At 55.9% G+C, this 23,463-nt stretch overlaps 2 protein-coding genes across 3 annotated transcripts; both read right to left on the bottom strand.

Annotated features, from left to right (window-relative positions):
• Positions 1–29: 29 nt before the first annotated feature.
• POLD2 (DNA polymerase delta 2, accessory subunit) lies at positions 30–7,945 on the bottom strand. 2 transcript variants are annotated; one of them, XM_061198399.1, is made up of 11 exons: positions 7,816–7,945; positions 6,288–6,561; positions 3,339–3,460; positions 3,026–3,149; positions 2,624–2,738; positions 2,261–2,459; positions 1,883–1,963; positions 1,574–1,731; positions 1,243–1,370; positions 643–744; positions 30–290 (listed from the first exon to the last, which is right to left on the bottom strand). In XM_061198399.1, the coding sequence occupies exons 1-11, from the start codon at positions 7,930–7,932 to the stop codon at positions 130–132; spliced, it is 1,581 nt and encodes a 526-aa protein (XP_061054382.1). In that variant the 5' UTR covers positions 7,933–7,945; the 3' UTR covers positions 30–129. The 2 variants fall into 2 exon arrangements, with proteins under 2 accessions (XP_061054382.1, XP_061054383.1); XM_061198400.1 differs by lacking the exon at positions 7,816–7,945 and adding an exon at positions 7,354–7,429.
• A 12,925-nt stretch (positions 7,946–20,870) lies between these two features.
• Positions 20,871–22,934, bottom strand: MYL7 (myosin light chain 7). Its single transcript, XM_061198395.1, has 6 exons — positions 22,884–22,934; positions 22,621–22,696; positions 22,210–22,314; positions 21,716–21,794; positions 21,453–21,501; positions 20,871–20,972 (listed from the first exon to the last, which is right to left on the bottom strand). Exons 1-6 carry the CDS (start codon positions 22,917–22,919, stop codon positions 20,871–20,873), a joined length of 447 nt encoding a protein of 148 aa, XP_061054378.1. The 5' UTR covers positions 22,920–22,934.
• Between the last annotated feature and the right edge of the window lie 529 nt (positions 22,935–23,463).

The raw sequence follows: 23,463 nt of genomic DNA, 5'->3' as shown, positions 1-23,463 counted from the left end.
ACCACCGGGTCTGCCCAGATCAACACCAGTAAACACTCAGGGTTTATTTACAAAGCAAAAGCTGCCATGGTGCTGACGCCACGGGGAAGGAATAGCCGGGGCCTCTCTGGACAAGGCCGCCTTTGTGAGTCAGGGGCCCAGATCCAGGCCTCCCAGGTCCTCCTCCTCTATCCCGAAGCCCGAGAAGCTAATGGGCTGGCATGCCAGGCTGCGCAGGTTCACAAGGCAGGCGGTCTGTGTGGTGCTGAAGTCCGGAACAGCCACCAGCAACACTGTCTGGTCCTCGGGGCCTGCAAAGCAGCCACGTGGGAGCGCACCTTAGGTTCTGGGTGAGGCCTGTCTCCAAGGGAAGTCACCAGAAGTAAACAGGAGCCCCCCCATCAGCACCATGGGAGCGTGGACCACAGAAGCTCCTTGAGACCAGAAACGAAAAGGGCCAAGGACACCATAAAGGTCCAAGGCTAAAGCCACACTGACCGGAATGAGCTCTGGTGGGGACAGTTTCAGTCCCTGCAGAGCCTGGGCTGTCCACCCGTGGGCGCCTGGACACTCCAACACAGGCTTTCTCTGAGCCTGGACCCCAACTGAGAGCGTGTCACTCGCGTCAGCCCAGGCCTGGGACCCCCAGCAGACAAAACTTACCTCGGATGATTTTGGAGCCAAAGCTGAGGGTGTTGCCACAAAAGTAGACGTGAGGGCACTCCAGAAAGATGAACGGGTCGGTTTTATAGAAAGGGTAACAACCTGGAGAAAGAGGACCTACAGCTGAGAGTGGGGCTTCTCAGCCTCAGCACGGGGGACACCTACACATTTGGGGTAGGGCTGTCCCGTGTAGGATGTGGGGTGCCATCTCACACACGTGACCCTGTAGCAGCCCTGCAGCTGTCACAACAAAAACATCTCCAGACATTGCCACGTGGCCCCAGAGGCAAGGCAGTGTGCTCTGCTGCTGCCGCCTTCGCCCTTCTGAATGGGCACCGGGGCAGGGTGCAGTGCTCTGACCGGCCCTAGCTCCCAATATGCTCCCATGGCTTTCAGCCCTAAGCAGGGCCTTGGCCACGAACAGACGTAAGATTCCAGAGTAGCTCCCAAAACAAACGTCAAGCTTTGGGGCTTTTCCTTAGACAGGTCACAGCTAGGCTGGTGGGTGCAAATCCAGGCTGGGAACCCTCCGAGCATGATAGGAGCCCCTTTGGCCTTCCCCAGCCCTTTGCTCCACACCACGTGTCTGAGTCCCAATACCTAGGGTGTCAGGGGCTGTAGGGCTGATGTGACGGACTTGCAGGGTCCACTCCAGGATCTCCAAGTGGTCCTCCATGCTGCTGTACCGGAAGATGTCACTCACGTTCTGTCCCGACGTCCCCAGGAATCTGCAAGGCAAGGCTCGGCTGACCCCACCCCGGGGGGCCACCGTCTGCACTCCTCCCACGGCTGCCGGCCCAGAGATCACCTGGCACCCTCACAGGGAGTCCCGAGCCCGACTCCAGGTGGGCCCTCCACAGCCCTGGGCCCAACCCTCCCCTCCTGGTGCCACCGAGGCAAAAGGCCAGGGGTCAGCCTGGAGTGTGGCTACCTGACTCCGTCGATGGTGGCCTGGTAGGGGTTGGTGACCAGCTGGAGCGTGGAGTAGGCAGTGGCCAGTGGGAACATGCAGGGGTGCAGGGGCTGCTGGGGGAGCGTGTAGTTTGTTGGGTCAAATTCGCCTGGCATCACGTCCACGGGCACGGAGGCCTGGAGGGCACAGGGGCAGGGGAGCTCGCAGAGCCCAGCTCCCTCCATACGCACCCCGCTGGAGTCCACCTTCCCCAGCCCACCTTCCGGTGCCCAACTGCAGTGCCAGAGACCCCGATCCCGAGCACTGGCCTGCCCCCAGCTCACTCACGCTCAGCTGCAGGAGGATCTCGTCCAGCATCTTGACAGCCTCCACGCTGGCTGCCTGGGTTTTCTTGGTTAAGTACTTGGCCTGGGAGTAGAAGCCCATACATAGGCTGTCAGGCCCCAAGGGAGGCTTAGATCAAAGGGATACCCAGAGCCCCCGCCAGGAGGGCTGAGAGCAGAGCAAAGCCCCACCCGCAGGGGGACAGTAAGAGTTCTGGGCCTCAGGCCCCCACCACCGCCCTCAGAAAGCAGGGCCTGAGGACAAGGCCGGGCCCCCAGGCACAGGAGATTGCTGGGCCACTAGACCTGCGAGGCCCCGTGCCCGGCCCTCCGTGGGGAAGAAGGGGCTTGAGTGCAGGCGGGGGGGGGGGGGGGGGCGCACCTTATTGATGGAGTCCCTGCTCTGGGTGTTGTGGCTGAGGAGGTTGCCGGCGAGGATGACCCGGGAGACGTGGGCGGCGCTGCACTGCTCCCCTTCATCCCCAAGCTGCCCCGTCACCACGTCCACCAGCAGCTGGGTGCCCAGCAGGCTCTCGCCCCCGCCTCCACCCAGGCCCAGGCCGGACACCAGCAGCACAAACCTGCCGGAGAAGTCGGGGTCTTCCTGGGGGCTGGGAAAGCAGGGGGTCCCCCAGGAGGGCCGTGTGGAGCTCCTGGTGGGGCTCTGTCACCATCACACGGGAGCAGGGGCCAGCGAATGTGACTCCCCTGGACCACTGGCCGGACCCGGGCCCCCGCTCCTCACCTGTCCGTGTCGAGGGGGCGTGTGGGCTTCTGAGGAGCAAGCCCTGCAAAGCAGTGGTCCTCCACCAGGAACTTCCCGTCGTCTCCTGCAGAGCCCAGCACAGCCAGGACCGTCCCTGGGGAGCAGCAGGGTCAGGCCCAGGAGGGAGGCCCAAGGGGCCACCACCTCCTTCCAGGCACCCAAATGACAAAACCAGCCAGCTCTCCTCTGCTGGTGAATTCTCACTGAGGACTCGGGACTGGGCATCTGCTTCCTGGAGTCAAGTGCCTTCGGGCGGAGGTGGGAAGAACTGACCCCTACCTGGGTCTCACCCACCACCTGAACCCAAACCCATGGCTGAAAGAATAATGCAGGTGCTCGCCAGCACCCAGAGGTGCGGGCCACCCGCTCCCCACTCCCCACCTGTGACCAGCTTTGCCACGTCGATGGTGCCCGCCAGTTTGATACGCTGTAATTCATCTTCCAAGATCAGTTCATCGTCTGCGTGGATGTATTTGCTCCGAGGAGGCTGGGGGAGCAGGTTGTGCTGGAATTCAAAGGTGGGAGTGGTCATGGGGCCAGAGCCCACCATGGCTCCGGTGCCACATCAGTGAGATGGCCCTGCAGCCCCCTCCCCCATGGGCAGAGGCCCAGCCCTGATTCCCAGGATCCGAGGCACGTGGCCCCATCAGTGCCCCCGGGGAAGTATTCTGGGGGCAGCCCGTGTGGGCCTCACCTCTTCGCTGACCTCCCGCAGGATGGAGGGCTGGAGCAGCATGGCCTTGAAGAGGGTCCCTACCACACAGCACTTCTCCCCAGGCTGCAGATCACACAGCTTCTTAACTAGGACTCCGTTGCCTGCGGCATGAGGGGTATGAGCTCAGAGACGAGCCCCCCTCCACCCCCTCACGGCCACGGAGCACTGCGGCCCTGGGGCCCTGGCCTCCACTAGGAGGGAGAGAACGTCAAATGCAAGGACCCCTTAGACCTAAAGGATCACTTGGCCCCAGGGGAACAGAGGGACTCTGAATGTGCCTGGGCTCTGGATGCCAAGTGTCCTCACAAGAGAGGCAAACATGCAGAGAAGGCGACGTGAAGATGGGGCAGAGACGGGAGGGATGCAGCCGCGGGCCCAGCGGTGCCGGGGCAGCCACCAGAAGCTGAAGAGGCAAGGAAGGACGGGAGGGAGCGCGGCACTGCCGACACCTGGCTTTCGGACCCCTGGCCTCCAGAACTGGGAGAGAATCAATTTCTGTTGTTTGAAGGCACTCAGTTTGTGGCTTTGTTGTTTATTACAATGGCCACGGGAAGCTAATGCAGAGTTTCTTCACTTATACCTAAATTATAACGCTGATCCTTAGAAAGAGGTATGCCAAGTCTCAACACAGCCCTGCCCTAACAATATTACAGTTTCCTTTGAGAGTTTGGATTCTTTCATCCGCCCCACAAATGCCTCGTCATCTGAAAACAGAGATACCCCAAATTCAAACTTCATATCCCCACCCGCCACATCCTGCTCCCTGTGAAGTCACCAGAGGGCCTGGGATCCCAGAGAACAACACACAGGAAGCGTCAGGGACGGGCAGGAAGACAGGCGTGGGAGAGGGGTGGTATGCAGGGGTCACTCGGCTGGGCAGGAGGGAGGAGCCAAGTCCCAGAAGGCCTGAGGGTTTGTTAGTACAGACCCCAAGCCTGGAGAAAACGCTAACAGGAGGTGATGGGATAATGTGGACTCGGGACCAGCCCTTTCCTTAGCCCGGTGACTCCAGCACGTGTCCCTCCTGCCCTGGAATAACCAAGAACATCCCACAGATCCACGCCCTGGGGAGCAAAGGGGAGTAATTCAAAATAAGATAAGGAGGGCGCCGGCACTGGAGAGAAATGCCAGACGCCAACAGAGACAACAGATGCCAAAGCCACAATGTCCACCGAGCCCTCACTCAGCCCCAGGTGGCCGTGCCAAGCCCTGCGCTTGGAATTCTTCCACCCCCGACAACACGCCATTGGAGATATTATTACCCCACCACCTGGCTGAGGAAACTGAGGCACAGAGAGATTAAGAAACATGCCCGAGGCTACCCAGCTGAGATCCAGTGTGCATGTCTGAGCACCAGGTAGAACCACACAGCCCTGTGCTGAGGGCGGGACATCTGTCCATCCGGGCGGAGTGTGGGCGCCAGGCCAGGCGCCAGCACCGAGAGTAAACCCGAAGGCCCATCTTTGCCCTCACTGAGCTTCCGGCGCAGAGGGAGAGGCAAGAGCAGGAAAGGCGGGATCTGCCGCTGGGACAAGTGCTGCGAACAGACAGGAGTGAAGGCAGTAGATGCGGAGAAGGCCCTGCTGGCCCAGGCGGCCTCTCGAAGCACAGGATGTTTAAGTTGAGGTTGTGAAGGAAGCCTGGGGACAGAGTGTGCCGGGGACAGAGCGTGCCAGGCGCAGGGAGAGCCAAAGGTAAGAAAGGGCTTGAGGTGTTCAGGAAACTTGTGAGTGGAGAGAGATGAATTCTGAGATGGACTGAGCTCTGGGGAGGAAGCCTGGCCACGCAGAGAAGCCACATGGTGAGTGCACGATGCTGCCTACTGTCAATCACCCAGCCAAGGCCCCATTCATCGTGGGCCCCACTCGGTGAACAGAATAAAATGGCTGCTTTCTGTCACTGGGCAGCTTTGTTAGAAGAGAAACCTGGCGCGGATATGTATATACGTGTAGCTGATTCACTTTGCTGTACAGTAGAAACTAACACAACATTGTAAAGCAACTGTACTCCAATAAAAATTAATTAAAAAGAAAAAAAAAAAGAAGAAGAAGAAGAGAAACCTGGTACCACAGCAGATGCTGCTGTAAAGAATCTAAAAGATGACATTGACCTTAGGCTCGAGGAGGGTGTCCTCGAGGACTTCAAGGAAAGTGAGCGAAAGGCATTGGGAGCCAGAGGAAGGAGACCCTTGTTATGTGGCAGAGAAAAGGTGAATAACGCTTTTGCCTGCAGTAAAGAAAACAGAAAACATCTCTAATATGATGATGTAGCTAGGAGATCGGGTCACGTGTTCTCCTGGCTGCCTATAATAAAACCAGAGTCAATCCAGCTGACCTGGTGGGATGGGATAGGCCTGGGAGCCAGTGCTTCCCAAAGCTTTCCCAGTGGTTCCAATGTGCAACATGGGCTGAGACCCAGCAAGCCTGGTGCTGGGCTGGGGGGGGAGGGGGGCAATAAAAATGAATAAGACATGGTCTCACCCACAAAATTTCAGTTTAAAGACATAACAGATGAATTGAAAACTACATGGAAGGCCACTCCTTTTTTTGTGTGTAATTTTTTTTTTTATTTTTGGCTGCACCGTGAGGCATGTGGGATCGCAGTTCCCCAACCAGGGATCGAACCCATGCCCCCTACATTGGAAGCGAGGAGTCTGAACCACTGGACCACTAGGGAAGTCCCAGAAAGCCAGTCTTATAAACAGTAACGATGGGGTGATGGGGCATCACCCAAAAGTTGAAGGTGGTGGAGGTCCTGCTTCATCAAGAATAACTTAAAGCAAGAAAGATCACCAAGGAAGAAATGGGGGAAAAAAAGAAAAAGGCCTGCACTGCCCGGGCCACTTGATTAGGAAAGACAGACGACCCCAAGGGTCTGGAGATTCGTGCCCAACAAACCCAGAAGCACTTCCCCAAACTCATTACTTACCCCAGCGCTGCTGGGCCCGGCTCACCAGGAAGGGCCTCATCTGGATGAGGCGGGTGGCATAAATGTGGGCATACTGCCGGCTAAAGCTGCGCTCCCCCAGCCGGAAGGGCTGCGAGGAGTTGGTGTAAGTCACCACGGGCACCCGGGCAAAGGTAGCGTTGCTGGCTGATGGTGGGGACAGCAGAGTGTGGGCCCTCTGGGCAGCCTGCTCAGAAAACATGTCCGTGCTTGATGTGTCCAGACCGCTGTGGCCGGAACAGGGAGGAGGTGGTCCCTGAAAGAACACAAACGCAGTCTTGCAATCCCTGCAACCTCCACGGCAGCCGCATCCCTAGTGTGGCTCCACTGCACCCACAGGGCACTGAGGGTGGGGGAGACTTGTAGTGCACACCAGACTTCGGCCAGAACAGTGTCTCACCCTGTAACCTGCAAAAAGGGAGATGAGGAAAGCTAGGAAATGCTTCTCCCACCTGGAGCTCTCCAAACCCATCTCAAGCATCCACTGCCTGCTCCACACCTCAACCTGGACAATTATCAAGGTCTCAAATTCCATGCCCCAAATGGAATTCCTCATCTGCCTCCATCCAGCTCCCTGGCACCTGCCCCATCTCAAGGCACGAGGCCAGCCTTATTATTACACAAACCTACCATAAAATAATTAGCCTATGATTAAAAATATAAATAAAACAAAACATAAATCAGTCACTTCTCTGCTCGAAACGCTCCAAAGGTTCCCCATTTCACGGAATAAAACCCCAAGTCCCTACAGTGGCCTATGAGATCTGTCCCACTGGTCCTGCCCTCCTGTCCCCCCACCAGGAGGCCTGCTCTTCTCCCTCAGGTCCCTCAGGTCTGCTCAAACCTCACCTTCTCCACCTGCAACCCTCCCCTGGCAGTTCTGCTCCTCCAATGTTTATTGTTTTCCATGGCATTTACCTTCCAACAAACAATACATTTTAAGTTTATTGTCTGCCTCCTCTGACTAGAATAAAAGCTCCAGGAGAGCAGAGGTATCAGCACCTGAGCCCACTTTCCAGAAGCAGCCCGGAGCCCCACTGAGACGTACTGTAGGCGTCAGATCCACAGCAGGTTCCAAGATCAGTGCGTGGAGCAGCTCAGTCATTTCCTTACATGCGTACAGGGATAATGACAGTTTGCATGGAATGGGTTAAAAAAGACGTGGCACTAAAACCGATTTCTTCCTCCCGCCTTTTTAGCACAGCTATTAGGTGGCTTGAATTCTGTCCCTATAGAACAGCTCTGGGCTGGGACGGTATCTGAATCAACTTTCTGCCCCAAAGTGCAGAGCGGGGGCAGCGCTCTGGCCGCAGTCTCGAAGGAGCCCCGCGACCTGAATCCCCAGGTCACGGCCCCGGCCGGCACCCTGGGGCCGTCTTGGGGGATACAGCAGAGAGCCTGCTCAGACCTCCCTCGCGAGATGCCTCTTAACCCGCCGCCACGCGAGGACACCCAAAGAGCCAGCCCCCCCAAGCATCCACGCGGCCCGGGGAAGCCAGACCCCACTCACCTCGCCGCACGCCGCGTCCCCGCCCACAGCCGCGCGCCATCTCCCGCCAATCCGCGCGCCTTGCCCCGCCCACAGAGGCATCCCGCCAGTCACCGCGTGTGCCACCATGCTCATCATCGCGGGGACCGCCCGCCGCCGCGCGCCGCCTCCCGCCACTCCGCGAGCTTCGCCCCCCCCCACGCTGCATCCCGCCAATGACAGCGCGCTCCACCATGCTAATCACCCCCTAGGGCTCGCCCACAGCCGCGCCCCGCCCCGTTCATTGACGCGCGCCCCGACCCTGAGCTCTACGCGTGCGCGGGGTCACGCCCCCGATTCCAAGGGAAACGCGGGGCGGGGTTGCAGTTTAGGGACTGGTGTGCACGCGTGTGTGCCGTGACGACCCGACCCGGCCTTTCCCGGAGGCCTGTCCGTGAGGTCGCTGCGCCTTCCCGAGAGTTGGCGCCCCTTGCGCCACCCCAGGACCCCGCTGGGTGCCCGCCTCTGCGGTGGACGGTGGGAGGGCTGAGGACGATGGTTGCACCGCCCAAGGGGAGCGGTTACTCTGCCGCAGGTCCGACGACAGGGCCGGGCACTGGGATCCAGGACAGCGGGGGAGGGCTTAGAGTTAGGGTCAGGGAAGCAGAGTGGCTGTCTGAGGCCCTCCGCACGGAGCCAACAGCCCTGCCAGCCTCCACCCAACACTCCCTGGTCTCTGTTGTCCTCACTGCCTCTCGTCATCCACACTCCTCCCTACCCACCAAGGATTTCTCGTGCCGTCCCGCACTTCGTGGGGGCTCTTTTCCACATGTCCACCAATCCACATCGCTTGGAATTCCTAAGCGAGCCCGAGTGGCCCTTCTGCACTCCCACCAGCGCCGGGATTCAGTCTCTTTAGCACATGCTGTTCTGCTGGTTCACTCTGCATCTGTTTCCCAAGTCCCAGTCTTGTCTCCGCAACAAAGTAGATAATAGTTATGGATAACATATAAAAGCCCTTGCTATGGACCTGACACTGTTCTAAATTCTTGACACATACAAATTCAGCTAATCCTCCAATAACCCTTTGAAGATGAGGAAACTGAGGCACTGAGAGGTCACACGGCTAGTAACAACTAGGATTCACTCTGAAGCAGCGTGACTCAGCCCTGACATTGTATGTGTGCTGGCCCTCTGCATATGCAGGTCAGCTGAACTGCCCATCTAATTACCCATTACTTCACTTTTGTCCCTGCCGTTCAGACATTTGTCAAACATCCAATTGGACTGGATTGGATAAGTCTGCCCTCAGAGGATGTGCGGGAAGCTAGTCTAGTTCACTTACCACAGTGCCTGGCACATGGAGACTCCCAGTTCAGCCTGTATTTGTTGAATGAATAGATGAGCACTTTTCGGGGGGGGGGGCGGGGCATGTATTGTGCTAAGTGTCTCAAGAGCATTATCTTATTGAGTCTTACCATAGCCCTGTGAGGCAGGTACTATGAGCTCCGTTTTACAGAAAGATTTATAGTTGCACAGGGTCACACAGCCAGGGAGCCGGAGGCTGGAATTGGAACCCACCTGCCTGATACTCCTACTCAGACATGAAGCTGGGCAGCCTCTCCACTGAGGTCGGCTACTGGCAGGCCTGTGTCAGGCACGCACTTGGGGCAGCTGAGGGGGTGTGGGACAGACCCGGAGGCAACAGTCATAGTAGGAATGATGGTGGCTGGGAAAGGGGGGGCTGTGGACAAGTGGGTGTGCTTCCATGGGTGGGACATCCTTCCCTAACTCTCTTCCCCTGGCTGTCTGCAAGGATGGAAAGGCTGAAGTGTTGACTTTCCCAGCCTCCCTGGCAGCCAAGGGTGATGATGAGATCAGATCTGGCAGAGACGCAGGGGAAGTCTGGCAGGGATGGGGGCGGGCGGGGGGGAAGGTTGGGTTTCTGAGAAATCCGGTTTTGTGATAAGAAGGAGGGGCACAGCCTACTGCCTTTCCCCGTTCTTTCTGTAGCGAATACAGTGCCTGGTAGTGTCCGGCAAAGATGCCAACCCGGATACCACTTAGCTACTGAACCAGGACCAGCAATTGCTAACTTCTTATTTTATTTTAGAAAAGGAACCCCTAATTTGTTTTCCCCACTTTGGATTTTCTGAACATGAAACGAAACATGTTTTTTTGTTTGTTTGTTTGTTCTTTGGCAGTACTGTGAGGCATGCGGGATCCTAGTTCCCCATCCAGGGATCAAACCCGCACCCCCTGCATTGGAAGCACAGAGTCCTGACCACTGGGCCACCAGGGAAGTCGCCCAAACATGTTCTTAAATGAAGTATGTAGGTATATAAAAGAACAGAGGGGTCCCAAAAGGCTGAAGTGGTGTCTTTGGGATTGGGCCCCTCAAATAAGTACTAGTTGCCATTGAAAACAAGGGCTGGGTGGAATGGCATTACAGGGAGAGGGCCTTCTATGATGCTCACTAATGTGTTTTTATTAAAAAAAAAAATTTTAATTGTGGTAAAATATATATAACATAAGATTGACCATTTTAACCATTATAAACTGTACAGTTCATTGGCATTAAGTATTTTCACATTGCTGTGCAACCATCACCACTGTCCGTCTCCAGATGTTTTTCATGATCCCCAACTGAATCTGTGTATCCACTAAACGATAACTCTCCATTCCCCCTACCCTAGCCCCTGTTAACCTCTAATCTACTTTATGTCTCTGTGAATTTGCCTATTCTAGGTATCTCATATAAATGGAATTATACAATATCTGTCCTTTTGTATCTGGCTTATTTCCATTAAAATATCTTCAATGTACATCCACGTTGCAGAATGTATCAGAATTTCATCCCTTTTTATGGACAAACAATAATTCAGTGTATGTATAGAACACATTTTGTTTATTCATCCATTGATGGACACTGATTTGGGTTGTTTTCATCTTTTGGCTATTGTGAACAATGCTGCTGAGAATGTGGGTGTACAAGTATCTGTTTGAGGCCCTGCTTTCAATTCTTTTTGCTATATACCCAGAAATAGAATTGCTGGATTAAATGGTATTTCTATGTTTAATTTTTTGTGGAACCATCATTCTGTTTTCCACAGCAGCTGTACCATTTTACATTCCCACTAAGAATGCACAAGAGTTCCAATTTCCCCACATCCTCACCAACACTTGTTTTCTGGGGTGTTTTTTTTTTAATATACATTTATTTATTTTATTTATTTATTTTTGGCTGTGTTGGGTCTTCGTTGCTGCGCACGGCCTTTCTCTAGTTGTGGTGAGCGGGGGCTACTCTTCATTGTGGTGCACAGGCTTCTCATTGTGGTGGCTTCTCTTGTTGCGGAGCACAGGCTCTAGGAACGCGGGCTTCAGTAGTTGTGGCTCGTGGGCTCTAGAGCACAGGCTCAGTAGTTGTGGCTCACAGGCTCAGTTGCTTCACGGCATGTGGGATCCTCCCAGACCAGGGCTCGAACCCGTGTTCCTCGTATTAGCAGGCAGATTCCCAACCACTGCACCACCAGGGAAGCCCTTTGGGGGCTTTTTGATAGAAGCCGTCCTGATGGATGTGACATGGTATCTCCTTGTGGTTTTGATTTGCATTTCCCTGTTGATTAGTGATGTTGAACATCTTTTCATGTGCTCGCTGGCCATTCGTATATCTTTGAAGACATTTTCATTCAAGTGCTTTGCCCATTTTTAAAAATTGGGTTGGGTTTTGGGGGTTGAGTTTTAGGAGTTCTTTATATATTCCAAATATGAATCCCTTATTAGATATGTGATTTGCAAATACTTTCTCCCATTCCCTGGGTTGCCTTTTACTCTGTGGGTAGTGTCCTTGGATGCACAAAAGGTCTCAGCAGTGTAAGTAGGCATTGCAGAAATCAAACAAGCAAAAGCAGTAACTCTCTGAACGCTATATGAACATTCCCCATTTCCTGTATGGTCTAAGGGCAAGATTGAATTTCTTGACAATGATACTTGAAAAGTTGTTTTTTCCATAGAAACATGAAGAAATTAACATGAAATGAAGAAAAGTTATCACCATTGTATTGAAACATTTTTGTACTTGAGTGGTATGAAGTGGGAGCAGAACTGGATACACACCTGGCAGACTAGGTGGCCCTTGGCTTCCCCAGAAAGACAGGAGTGTCACTTAGAGGACACAACAGGCCACAGTAGGAGATAGGCTGGTTTGATGTCTGAGCCACGTGGCAGGGTGTATAGGATGGGGCCACATCGCTGGCCAGGGCAGCCCAGGAGCCACAGTGGAGTAGGACGAGCAGAGGAAGAGCCAAAGCAAAGGTGAAGGCCCAATGGAGCAGGACTAGTGAGCCTGGAGCTAGAGGGCCCAGACGGGGAAATCTGGGAGGTGAGGTGGGGGACTCTGAAAGCCAGGATGCTTTCAGCCATTCTTTGGTCATGAGAAACCTGGCTCAAGGCACAGTGGGCATAAGACCAAGATGGTGGCCACCCTCATGGATGTGGGATGGTACACCCTGCAGGGGACTGAGGCCTGAAATGACATCCGGGCCCCCAAGTCGGGCAGACCCAGCTGCAGTTCAGTGAAGGTCAGGTGTATCACATGGTCGTGGCCAACTTAAACCAAAGGTAGGGGGACTTCCCTGGTGGCGCAGTGGTTAAGAATCCGCCTGCCAATGCAGGGGACACGGGTTCGAGCCCTGGTCCGGGAAGATCCCACATGCCGCGGAGCAACTAGGCCCTTGAGCCACAACTACTGAGCCTGCGCGTCTGGAGCCTGCGCTCCGCAATAAGAGAGCCCGCGACAGTGAGAGGCCCGCGCAACATGATGAAGAGTGGCCCCCGCTTGCCGCAACTAGAGAAAGCCCTCGCACGGAAACGAAGACCCAACACAGCAAAAAAATATTAATTAATTAATTAATTAAAAAAAAAAAAAAGAATCCGCCTGCCAATGCAGGGGACACAGGTTCGAGCCCTGGTCCGGGAAGATCCCACATGCCGTGGAGCAACTAAGCCCATGCACCACAACTACTGAGCCTGCGCTCTAGAGCCCGTGAGCCACAACTACTGAGCCCGCGTGCCACAACTACTGAAGCCCGTACACCTAGAGCCCATGCTCCGCAACAAGAGAAGCCACTACAAGTGAGAAGCCTGCGCACTGCAACGAAGAGTAGTCCCCGCTCGCCACAACTAGAGAAAGCCTGCGCGCAGCAACAAAGACCCACCCAGCCAAATAAATAAATAAATAAAATTTAAAAAAAAAAACACATCAAAGGTAGTTGATTAGTTGGATATCAGTATCAGGGAGACACAGCATTGGTGGGAGGTTGGAGGACTGGGTTTGGGAACAGATGGGAACCACAGGAGGGCCATGAAGCTGGGAGCACAGCAGTCATCTCCTGTCTGGAGTTCTCTGATCTGATGCCAGCCCCCAGGGTTCCCTCTGCCCTTGGATTACTCGCTCATGAAACAGTCTGGGTAAGGTAGTCCAACTGGCTGGCCCAAGTGCCTGCTGCCTGCTGTACAGATGAGGTCTGAGCCCCTCGCCTCTATAGGGTTGGTTACCAGGAACTACCCCCATAAGAGCCACACACATTCTGAGAGAAGTAATTCCCCATGGGAATCAGTGCTATTAGAAAGCGGACAAGCACTGAGCTGGGAAAATGACCCCTGTCCACTGCAAGACAACTCCTTGCACTCTGGAAGCAGAAAGCTGTGGACATTTGCAGGGAAGGTCTCGGGGGTCAGGTCAAGCCAGCAGCTGGAGTCAGAGAGGGCAGGAGGATCAGGCTGGAGCTGGGCTGACCAGGGCACCTGGGGAGGTGCTGGGGAGGGCAGCCTTGTAGGGGTGGGAGGAGGAGGAAGTGGAGAGTTAAGGAGCGGGTCTGGGGGAGGATGGTGGAGGTGTTGTTGCTGACGGCAGAGCAGGGCGGGCAGGGTTGATAAGGCTCTATTTTGGAGCTGGGTGGCTCTGCGCGTCAGCAGAGCATCCTGTGGGCAGGGGCAGGTCCAAGGCGAATTGGCAGGTGGGAGGTCAGAGGCTGTTCCAGACCCCTGGGGTAACGCAGACGGGCACTGAAGGGCAGCGGGTGGCAGAGCTGGAGGGGACAGTGGGAGAAGAGCTGCCCCTTTTCCCCACAGCCACAGCTCCTGCCCCTTTCCTCCGTGCTGTCTCCTGTGGCCAAAGGCCTGCCTGGAGAGAAACCGCAGACCCCACGGACCCACAGAACCTACAAAGCTTCCCGGGCTCAGGCTCCAGGAGTCGGGAGATTCATAATATCGCTATAATCATTCACGAGACATTCCCCGAGCACCTGCTACGGGCCAGGCTTGGTGCTAGGGATGGGATGACGCACGTCTCTAAGCTTGTGTTGCTGAAGCCAGGAAGCTGGGCTGACCTAAGGGTGGGCTGGACAAGCCCTAGGTGGAGCATGGCCCAGACCTGTGTCGGGAGATGGCTTCCTAGGGAGGTGGTACCTGTGCTGGGGCCTGAAGCCCAAGGAGGCCAGAAGGCCACGTGTGGGATCTGTGAGGGGGCGGGCACAGCCCTGAGGACCACCAGAGCTGTTCCAGCACCTTCTGGCTCAGCTCCCTCCAGCCCGGACTCTGAGCACCTCCATGCCCTGTGTCCTCCGTCAGAGGAGCTGGTCTCAGTAAGTCTCTAACCAAAAACCATGGGTGCCTGGGGTACCAGTGAGCCGGGAGCCAGTTGGAGTGGGCCTTGTTTCCTGTAACCGAAGGTCAAAATGAAGGAAAGAATCTCAATTGTCAGTTAATCTTTCTTAAAGTTTTGGCAGTGCTACTGTTGGGACTCAGGGTGGGCCCCCCCAAAATATGCCACAATGGCATGTTGATTATTTTGAATTAAAGTTACTTAAGAAATGACCGAGGGACAATGCAGGAGGGACACCCTGAGCCTCCTTTCTGTCTCCCTGAAAGCAGGAAATCACCTCTCTTGCGAAAGGTGGGCTCCCTACGCCTGGAGGGAGAAGGACACCCTTATTGTTAGAGATGGGAAATTCGGGCGAGAAGCCTGTATGAACACACCTTGTGACTTTTTAAATTTACAACCCCAAACCCAAATTCTGTTCAGATTCTTCCCCAATTGAGCCCTCAAAACCTCAGTTTCTTCGTGCTGTCAACTCCTCCCAAATTGGTGTCTTTGTCTATAAAGTATAAAAGATACTTGCTTTGGCTGCTTCTTAGGTCCCATTCCCATGAGACCTCCATGTGCAGGAATTAAAATGTGTTTCTTTTTCTCTTGTTAACTGGTCTTGTTCAACTTTATTATTGGTCCAGCCACAAGAACTCAAGAGGAGAGAGGGGAAAATTTCCTCCTCCTTGACATTACTTCAGGATATAGGTAAGATGATGTACCTCTTATCTATGACAGTAAAACAAACCATCCCAAGTCTTACTGACTTAAAGCAACAATTTCCTATTTCTTGTGGTGCAGTGGGTGCCCCGACAGCTCGTTGCCTCTTCCTGCCTGAGGTTGGACATGGCCATTTGACAGCGGCTAGGGGTCCAACAGTCTCAGTTCCAAGTCCAGCCTTGGGTGGGATGGCCGAGGGCCAGGCCTCTTTCTCACGTGACCTTTATCCTGGGCTCTGCCTTGCACAATGACCTCCCGTTCCAAGGAAGTGAGGACAGAACCACAGGCTGCTTGAGGCCAACAAGCCATGGGCCAGCCCGGATTCCAGGGTGGAGAAACAGACTTGGCCTCCTGATGGAGCAGCTCTGCATGAACTTGACACACAGAAAGCCTTGACTATGGTGTGATTGCCCCACTGTGGTATGCAGACGAGCTGTGGCTCGCAGGGGCTCTGTCACCTCAAGACAGATGACAACGCCTCCAGCTTGCCACCCTTTCAAGGCCCTCATCACCTCCCCTCCCCACTCCTTGCTGCTAGGAAACTGTCACCTGTGCAGACAGCACCCATTAACTGTCTGGGGTACCAGCCCACCCCCAAGACATCTGCATGTTCCTCCAGCTGCACAGTGAATCAGAAAAACAAAATCAAGTGCTGCAGTGGCCCCCGCCCTGTGGATATGCCTGGTGGTCCTGAACTAAAACTAGTGTCTGTTGCAAGGGTCTTACTCTGGGCTGATCTCAGAAGAGGCTGGCAGGGTGTGGGTGAGTGCTGTTAAGAGGTATATATCAATAATTCACATGTTTTCATTTGCAGCCCCTGGGTGTGTGAGGGGGGCCTGGGGACCTCCACGTGTGAGGACTCAGTCCGTCCATGGGCTCTGTGGGGCCACCTGTGGCCAGTTTATTGTCCTGGAGAGGAAGACCCAGACTTATAGCCTTAGTGCCACATGCTCTGCTCTGGGATCAGTCCGCACAAAGATCGACAGCAGATTCAAACTTGGCTGTGCCACCTCCGGGCTGTGTGTGGCTCTGAAAAGTTTGCTTAACCATGGGGTGCCTCAGTTTCCCTGTCGGTGAGGTGGGCATAATGGCCATACTGTGTTGGTTAGGACTAGGTTCTGCTATAAGTATAAAAAACTCCAAATAATAGGGCTTTGATCACATAGAAGTTTTTTTTTTATAAATTTATTTTATTTATTTATTTTTGGCTGCGTTGGGTCTTCATTGCTGCACGCGGGCTTTCTCTAGTTGCGGTGAGCGGGGGCTACTCTTCGTTGCGGTGTGCGGGCTTCTCATTGCAGTGGCTTCTCTTGTTGCGGAGCAGGGGCTCTAGGCGCGTGGGCTTCAGTAGTTATGGCACTGGGCTCAGTAGTTGTGGCTCGTGGGCTCTAGAGCTCAGGCTCAGTAGTTGTGGCACAGGGGCTTAGTTGCTCCGCGGCATGTGGGATCTTCCCGGACCAGGGCTCGAACCCGTGTCCCGTGCATTGGCAGGCGAATTCTTAACCTCTGCTCCACCAGGGAAGCCCGATCACATAGACTTTTATTTCTCTTCTTGTGGACAGGAGGTCTAGGCGTCGTGTGGTGCCCCCAAGTGTCAGGGACCCAGCTGGGTCCAGCTCACGCCCCCCCAACAGCCCTGGGGGTCGTATGCCAGGAAGGGAGGTAAAGAGGGGCACACATCTGTCTCTTAAGGGCAAAACTGATACCCACTGGGTCACACCTACCGGCAAGGAGGCTGAGAAGTGTAGACTTTATTCTGGGGCTAGAGGCTGGCAGTGAGGAGTCCGCCACGTGTGGCCCTGGAAGGTGCCTCCACAGTGCCTGGTACAGGAGTGCTCAACAAGTATCAGGTGCTGTTCACATCCAGACCTGCCTCTCCTTCACAGATGAGGAAACCGAGTCCCGGAGAGGGAGCAGGGGTCGTTCAAGGTCACTCACCTACACGGTGAGTGTGGCCCCCTGACTCCCAGGCCTGCTCCTTTGCCGCGGAGAAGGCCTCCCCCAGCACGGTGCCTCCCTCTGCATCTCCACATTCCTGGCCTTTCAGACCAGAAGAGTCTAGAAGGCTCACTGCAAAGGAGAGGCAAGTGTATGTAGACCTATTATTTACTAGTCTCTCCAGCGTAACTGCATCCTTGCTGCAGTGAAAGCAGAGCAAAGCAACGACACTGAGATCTCTCGGATCCTCTCAGTCAGCCTGCTGGGAGAGGGCCTGGACCGGAGGGTGGGCGAGGTGGGCTATGGGGACAGTGACAGCCCACCAGGCCCTGTCGGCTAATTCTCCGGACAGGCCACATCTTCTGGAGAAGCAGACGGATCGCAGATGTCTCATGCCAGGGCAGAACTGATAAAGGAGCCTGTCTCTAACTTTATCAGTGGTGTCAAAATGGCTAAAGAAAGAATGTGAGCCCTGCCTCTGAGATGGGGTGGAGGCAGGGCAGGGACTGGGGCCCGGGCTGGGGGCTGAACAGTCTCAGGATAAAATTAGAAAATACAGCGAACAGGGGCCTGGACCCACCCTGGCCATGCGCTGCACACCTGGCCAGACCGGTGAGGCCGCTCTGTCCCCACCCTCCCATCCCCCCACTCCCCACCCCCTCCAGCGAGGCTGAGGCTCGGGTGGGATGGAGCTTCAGGTGAAGCTGGGGTGATAATTCAGAAAGAATCTCCTGCCAACCCGGAAAACCTCTCCACCAAAGTCACAAGAAAGAAGACAGATGCGTTACTGAATAAGCACGAAGCCAGGACTCTGTGCTCGTCACAGAGATGGCAGAGCAGGAAGTAGTCTCGCCCCTTTCATGCCAGTTCAACCCATCTGTTCTCGTCCTCAAGAGAAACAGAAGCCAGTCCTGAGTGAGAGGCCTGACAGCACTGTCTGTCACCCAGCTCACCCGCCGCCCACCCCACCCCGCCTCACTGGGACTGAGGGGCCCACCTGCATTTGCTAACTGCCTTTATCCGGAGGAAAAGCAAACTTCTCATCTCTTTACAACTGGAAGCAGGCTTGCAAGCCAGGCCATAGAAATCAGGCTCCTACGGCCCAGGGCATCTGGGCGAGGGGGGTGCAACCTCTCTCCAGAGAGATGCCCCCAGGTCCTTGGGAGAAGGTCCAGCGTCGTCAAACTGGCAAGAGGCTGATTTAGCTTTTAAACAGATTTACACACACACACACAAAAAAATAAAAAAAGAAGGGAAAGAACTTACAAGTTTTCTAAAGGAAATGCTCTAAGGAAGGGGAGGAAAGTGTTTACTTTCTTTGCATCAGGGAGTATTAACTTTTTCTCATTTTTAATTTGCATTTGCCTTTACAGCCATCTCTGCTTGCACCACTCAAAGCCCAAGGGACTCAGCAGCACAGCGGGCCGGCCCTGGCTTAAGGCCCGCCTGCGAGTCTTACTGAGGACCCTAGCCTGAGAGACAGCTGCTCCGCGAGCTCCGAGGAACTGCTCTGAAGAGGAAGGGGAGAAGCCAGTTTATATACGATTTTTTTTGGCTAGGAAACACATGTAGTCAAGCGTACATCTTGGTAAAAGATTACTCCTAGTCACAAAGGACAGACATCTCAAGTGAAAGATTCTAGTGCTTTTCAACGTATGGGAAGATGCAGGAATCTGGGGTTATTGGAATCCTTCCTGAGATATGCATCTAACTATCTAGGGCCGGTTATCCAAAGCACAGAATGCTTCCTCCTGTCTTTCATCCGGATGGTGGGCGACTGCAGTGGGCTGTGACTTGTAGAACTGGGTGGTGAACGACGCTTTTTGTTCTTTGTTCACACACCCATGATCTTTTTGGTCCGTTTCAGAGTCTTTCACAACTTTTTCTTGAAGAGGCTTGAATTATAAAATCATCCCTTACTTCTTTTTTTTTAATTAATTAATTTTTAAACTTGATTTTTTTAATATTTGGAGCTTTTTATCAGTCATTTTTCTACAGTTATCATGGTTTATTTTATTTTATTTATTTATTTTTGGCTGCATTGGGTCTTTGTTGCTGCACGCGGGCTTTCTCGAGTTGCGGCAAGCAGGGGCTACTCTTCCTTGTGGTGTGCGGGCTTCTCATTGTGGTGGTCTCTCTTGTTGTGGAACATGGGCTCTAGGCATGCAGGCTTCAGTAGCTGTGGCGCTCAGGCTCAGTAGTTGTGGCTCGCAGGCTCTAGAGCGCAGGCTCAGTAGTTGTGGCGCACGGGCTTAGTTGCTCCGTGGCATGTGGGATCTTCCTGGACCAGGGCTCAAACCCGTGTCCCCTGCATTGGCAGGTGGATTCTTAACCACTGTGCCCCCAGGGAAGCCCCATCCCTTACTTCTTGAAATCAGTTTGTTGAACAAGCAGAACTCATGAGCTAGAATCATAACACCTGCTTGATGCTTGGCCTTTGTTTTTGTTTTGTGTGTGTGTGTGTGTGTGTGTGTGTGTGTGTGTGTGTGTGTGTGCCGTGAGGCTTGCAGGGTCTTAGTTCCCTGACCAGGATTGAACCCGGGCCCCAGCAGTGAAAGCACCAAGTCCTAAACACTGGACCGCCAGGGAACTCCCAACACCTGCTTGATCTTGTTCACCCATCTTCCCGGCAAGCATGCTGCGGGGGGTAGGGGGCAGAGTCGGGGAGGCTGCCTGCTCTCTGGATGAAGACTCAGGCAGTGCCATGACGTTTGTGATCACAAATAAGTAATAGAAAGCGTCATGATAACTTTAAATCTCAACTCTCAATGTAGTAATTAAAATTGCCAAGTCCCAGGTAAACATCAAAACTGAACACCTCTCGGGTGAAATGCCTTTCCTCTTGCTTGCCTTCTGGAGGGAATGTGGTCAGTTCCTCCTTTCTCCCTCACCTCCTCCCACCTCCCCAGCGGGGGGATTGCAGCAGGGCCTGGAGGGAGGGGAGGAGGGGAGGCAGAGAGCTCTTACTCAGCGTTCCTGGTTCCTGTCCAGAGAAGGATTTCCTGTGTTCTGGGTCTTGCCCAGGTTCAAGCTGTCTCTCTCGCCACTGCTTCTTCCCTCCCCCTCCCTGCCGTGGGTGCTCTGGAGGTTGCCCTGCTCCCCCTCCCATTCCCAGGATGAGGCTGGGTGCCCCCCAGCTCCTGGTTTCTCTAGGTGAGGTGGGGAATGGGACACTAACGATGCCCTCCAGAGACACCCTCTCCCTGTCTCTGGCAGCCTGATCCTTTCACCCCCAAGGCAAGAGGCCAATTCCGAAGTATTTCCTTTGGAAGTCTGCGTGTACTCCAGCCCCTCCTTTGGTGACAAGGCACCTCACCTGTTGTGTTTTCAAATGGGTCCCTCAGTGCCTTTCACACAGGGCCCAGCACACCACACGCGCGTGCAGAGAGGCCCACCTGAGCCCGTGTGCAGAGATGGGGTCCCAGGAGGGCAGAGCCCCTGGGCCATTGGCATATGTTTGCTGAGCAGAGGCCCATTGCATGGCTCGATCCGGGCCTGCTGGAGACGGACATAAAGCTCTGGGTTTCCTCTCCTAGAGGAGTGGCCCTGGGCACCCTCGCAGGCCTCAGCGTCCTCATCTGTAAGCCGGGCACGTCACGGTTCATAAGTCACGGGACGGTGTGGGGTGAACGGAGGGGGCCGGGGGGGGCCAGGCTGGTTCTTACGGCGGTCCCCGTGGCGCCCCACCCCATCTGTCACAGACAGGCCACCACTGCGGGTCTAATTCGGAAATAGCGTTTATTGAGGTGTCCCCACAGGCCGGCCCTGAGTCCCAGCCGCTGGCGCCTCGGGCTCACTCCTCCTTCTCGTCCCCATGGGTGATGATGTAGCACAGGGACTTGTAGTCGATGTTCCCGGCCAGGTCCATAGGCGTCAGGGCGAACATCTGCTCCACCTGGGGAGGCACTGGTCAGACGCCGCCCAGCCAGGGCGTCCTGGGGGCCGGTGCCTGTGACCCGAGGGAGGCCTGCGACCCTTCACCCCGCCCCTGGGGCTGTACGCTGCCCCTTAGCGTTTGCAGCCGGAGGTTGGGGCAGGAGCGAAGGGTGCCGTGGGTCACAGGGCCCACCCTGGCCACGGGCCCGGCCCCCCTCCCCCTCCCCCTCCCCAGTGTAGGAAACCTCTTCCAGATCCTGAGGTGCACCGCACTCTCACACCTGGGCCTCTGCACACACAGCTCGCCCAGCCTGCACCCTCCTCCCTTTCTGATTCCATGTCCTTCACCCTCCAGATCCCAAGAGAGACGGCACCTCCTCCGGAAAGCTGGGCTCTAAGCCCACGAGGGAAGTGGGTCACCGAGACCTCCCCAGGGCCCTGCGGGGTGGGGGCCCTGCGAAGGGGCCTGGAGGGGTGTTGAAGGAGCCGGAGTCTTCACCTCGGCCAGAGAGAACTTGTCTGCCTGGGTCAGGAGAAGCTGCTTGAACCTGGAGGAGGTGGGGAGCAGTGGGGAGGGCCTGGCAGGGGTGGCCGATCCGGGAGGGGAAAATGGAGGCTCCCCTGGCCCAGGTGGCCACCCCCTCCCCAAGAGCAGAGAGGGCCCCAAAGTACAGGTGGCCACCCTCACAAGGGGACCCTCCGCCCTCCCTGCTTCCGTCCAACATGGTGCCCCCCGGCACTCGCCCTGCTGCTCCCACTTACTCGTCCCTGTTCACCACGCCCTTGCCGCTGGGATCAAACAGGCGGAAGGCGCTCAGGATGGCTTCCTCGGGGTCTGTCCCTGGGAGGCCGAGGGGGCCAGGTAAGCAGCCACACTGCCATCCTCCCGGTCCCACCCGGGAGGAACCCAGGGTGCAGGCGGAGTCCTCCAGTCCCAGAGAAGCGAGAGGGTGTTCCGACAGGAAGTGCCCCTCAGGGCTCAGAGGCGCCAGGACCGGCTGTCCTTCTGAGGTGGGTGAGCCTGGCAGGGAGACCAGGACTGGGAGCTGAGGGCGTATTTCCCAACCCCGAGACTCGGGCTGATCAGTGCTCATGGGTCTGGAATGCAGAGGTGGGCCCTGCAGCCTCTGGGCGGGCAAGGGCCAGGTAGGGTATGGAAGGGGTCTGGGTGGGATTCAGGCCGGGTCCAGGCAGGGTCCAGGTGGGGTTCAAGCTCGCTGCCTGGCCAGGGGGATCCAGAGCTGCCCCAGGCTCACCGTTGAGCTTCTCTCCAAATAGTGTGAGGAAGACAGTGAAGTTGATGGGCCCCTTCCCTTCCTGCAGCATGGCATCTAGCTCCTCTTCTGGAACATTCACCTTCCCTGGTGGGGCGGGACGTGAAATGGACACAGGGACCTTGAGTGTCCCTGAGTAGGGCCTGGGCTGCCCCTCCCTCCTTCCCAGGGTAGACAGTGAGAGGCAGCTCTGGGTGGGGGAGGTGAAGTGGAAGGAAAGTGTGATGGGGGAGGGGTGTGAGAGGAGGGGGGAGGGTGAGAAGAATACAGGCCGGGCGCTGCCTGTTGAGAGCCTGCCCATCCCCTCTCAGCGGGCTCCCCCCAGCCCAGCAGCTCTGAGCCGGGACCCTGGTGCGAGCAGGGCAGGGCCGGGTGGGAGGTGGGCGCCCTCACCCAGCTGGGAGTAGGTCTCTCGAAGGTCTGACTTGCAGATGATGCCGTCACGATTCTGGTCGATGCAGCTGAAGGCCTGTGAGGTGCGGGCCACAGTCTCCAGGTGGGAACAGTCCCCACCCAGGGGAGGCGGGAGGTGGGGGCATCCTGGGTGGTGGGAGGAGCAAGGACAGGGGCCAGGACCATTGACCTACAGAGAAGAGGGGCGTAGTGGGGGCAGGGTGTCAGGACGGGTCCCAGGCTGTTGGGGGTAGGGCACTCACTTCCTTGAACTCCTGGATCTGGGCTTGCTCAAACATGGAAAAGACGTTGGAAGAGCCTCGCTGGGCCTGCTTGGTGGCCGCAGCCTTGCCCCGGGTCCCCGCCTTCCTGCTGGCCTGCAACACAGTGGGTGCGGAGGGGTCCTCTCCCCAGCTCCCCAAGGACTCCCTGCCATGGACCTCCCCAGAGCGTTCCCAGGAGAGCCCGGGTCAGGGTCCTCTTCCTGGCCCTGGAGACCGTCTCTCCGGGCCCAACACAGGCACAGAAGTCACTGGCTCCGCTCCCCCAGCCCAAAGGACAGCGCCTGGGTGGCCACTGGCCTTGAGCCCCCCCCCCACCTGGCACTCACCATCGTCTCTCTCTGCAGCAGCCTAGTTGCTGCGAGGGGCCCACAGCCCCCTTTATGTCTCAGCCTTATCACCTGGAGTGCACCAAATAAGGACAGGAGGAGAGGACAGGCCCAAACTTGGCAGCCTCGGCCTGGGCTGGGGGAGGACAGGGCCCCCGAGCAGATTCCAGCCACGTTCCTGGCGACCTTCAGGCCCCCCCGACCTGTGACATCCGGGTGTCTACCCACCCTGA

The sequence above is a fragment of the Eubalaena glacialis genome, chromosome 8, assembly GCF_028564815.1.
Source record: "Eubalaena glacialis isolate mEubGla1 chromosome 8, mEubGla1.1.hap2.+ XY, whole genome shotgun sequence".
NCBI lineage: Eukaryota > Metazoa > Chordata > Mammalia > Artiodactyla > Balaenidae > Eubalaena > Eubalaena glacialis.
Note: the sequence above shows the minus strand (reverse complement) of the source record. Positions and strands in the feature narration are given on the sequence as shown.

Coding starts and splice junctions, on each gene's coding strand:
- MYL7 (XM_061198395.1), bottom strand. CDS start 22,919: ATGTTTGAGCAAGCCCAGATCCAGGAGTTCAAGGAA. Junction 22,697..22,883: donor AGATCCAGGAGTTCAAGGAA/GTGAGTGCCCTA, acceptor CGCACCTCACAG/GCCTTCAGCTGCATCGACCA. Junction 21,795..22,209: donor ATTTGGAGAGAAGCTCAACG/GTGAGCCTGGGG, acceptor TCGGCCTCCCAG/GGACAGACCCCGAGGAAGCC.
- POLD2 (XM_061198399.1), bottom strand. CDS start 7,932: ATGATGAGCATGGTGGCACACGCGGTGACTGGCGGGATGCCTCTGTGG. Junction 3,150..3,338: donor TGCGGGAGGTCAGCGAAGAG/GTGAGGCCCACA, acceptor TTTGAATTCCAG/CACAACCTGCTCCCCCAGCC. Junction 1,964..2,260: donor GCAGGGACTCCATCAATAAG/GTGCGCCCCCCC, acceptor TTCTACTCCCAG/GCCAAGTACTTAACCAAGAA.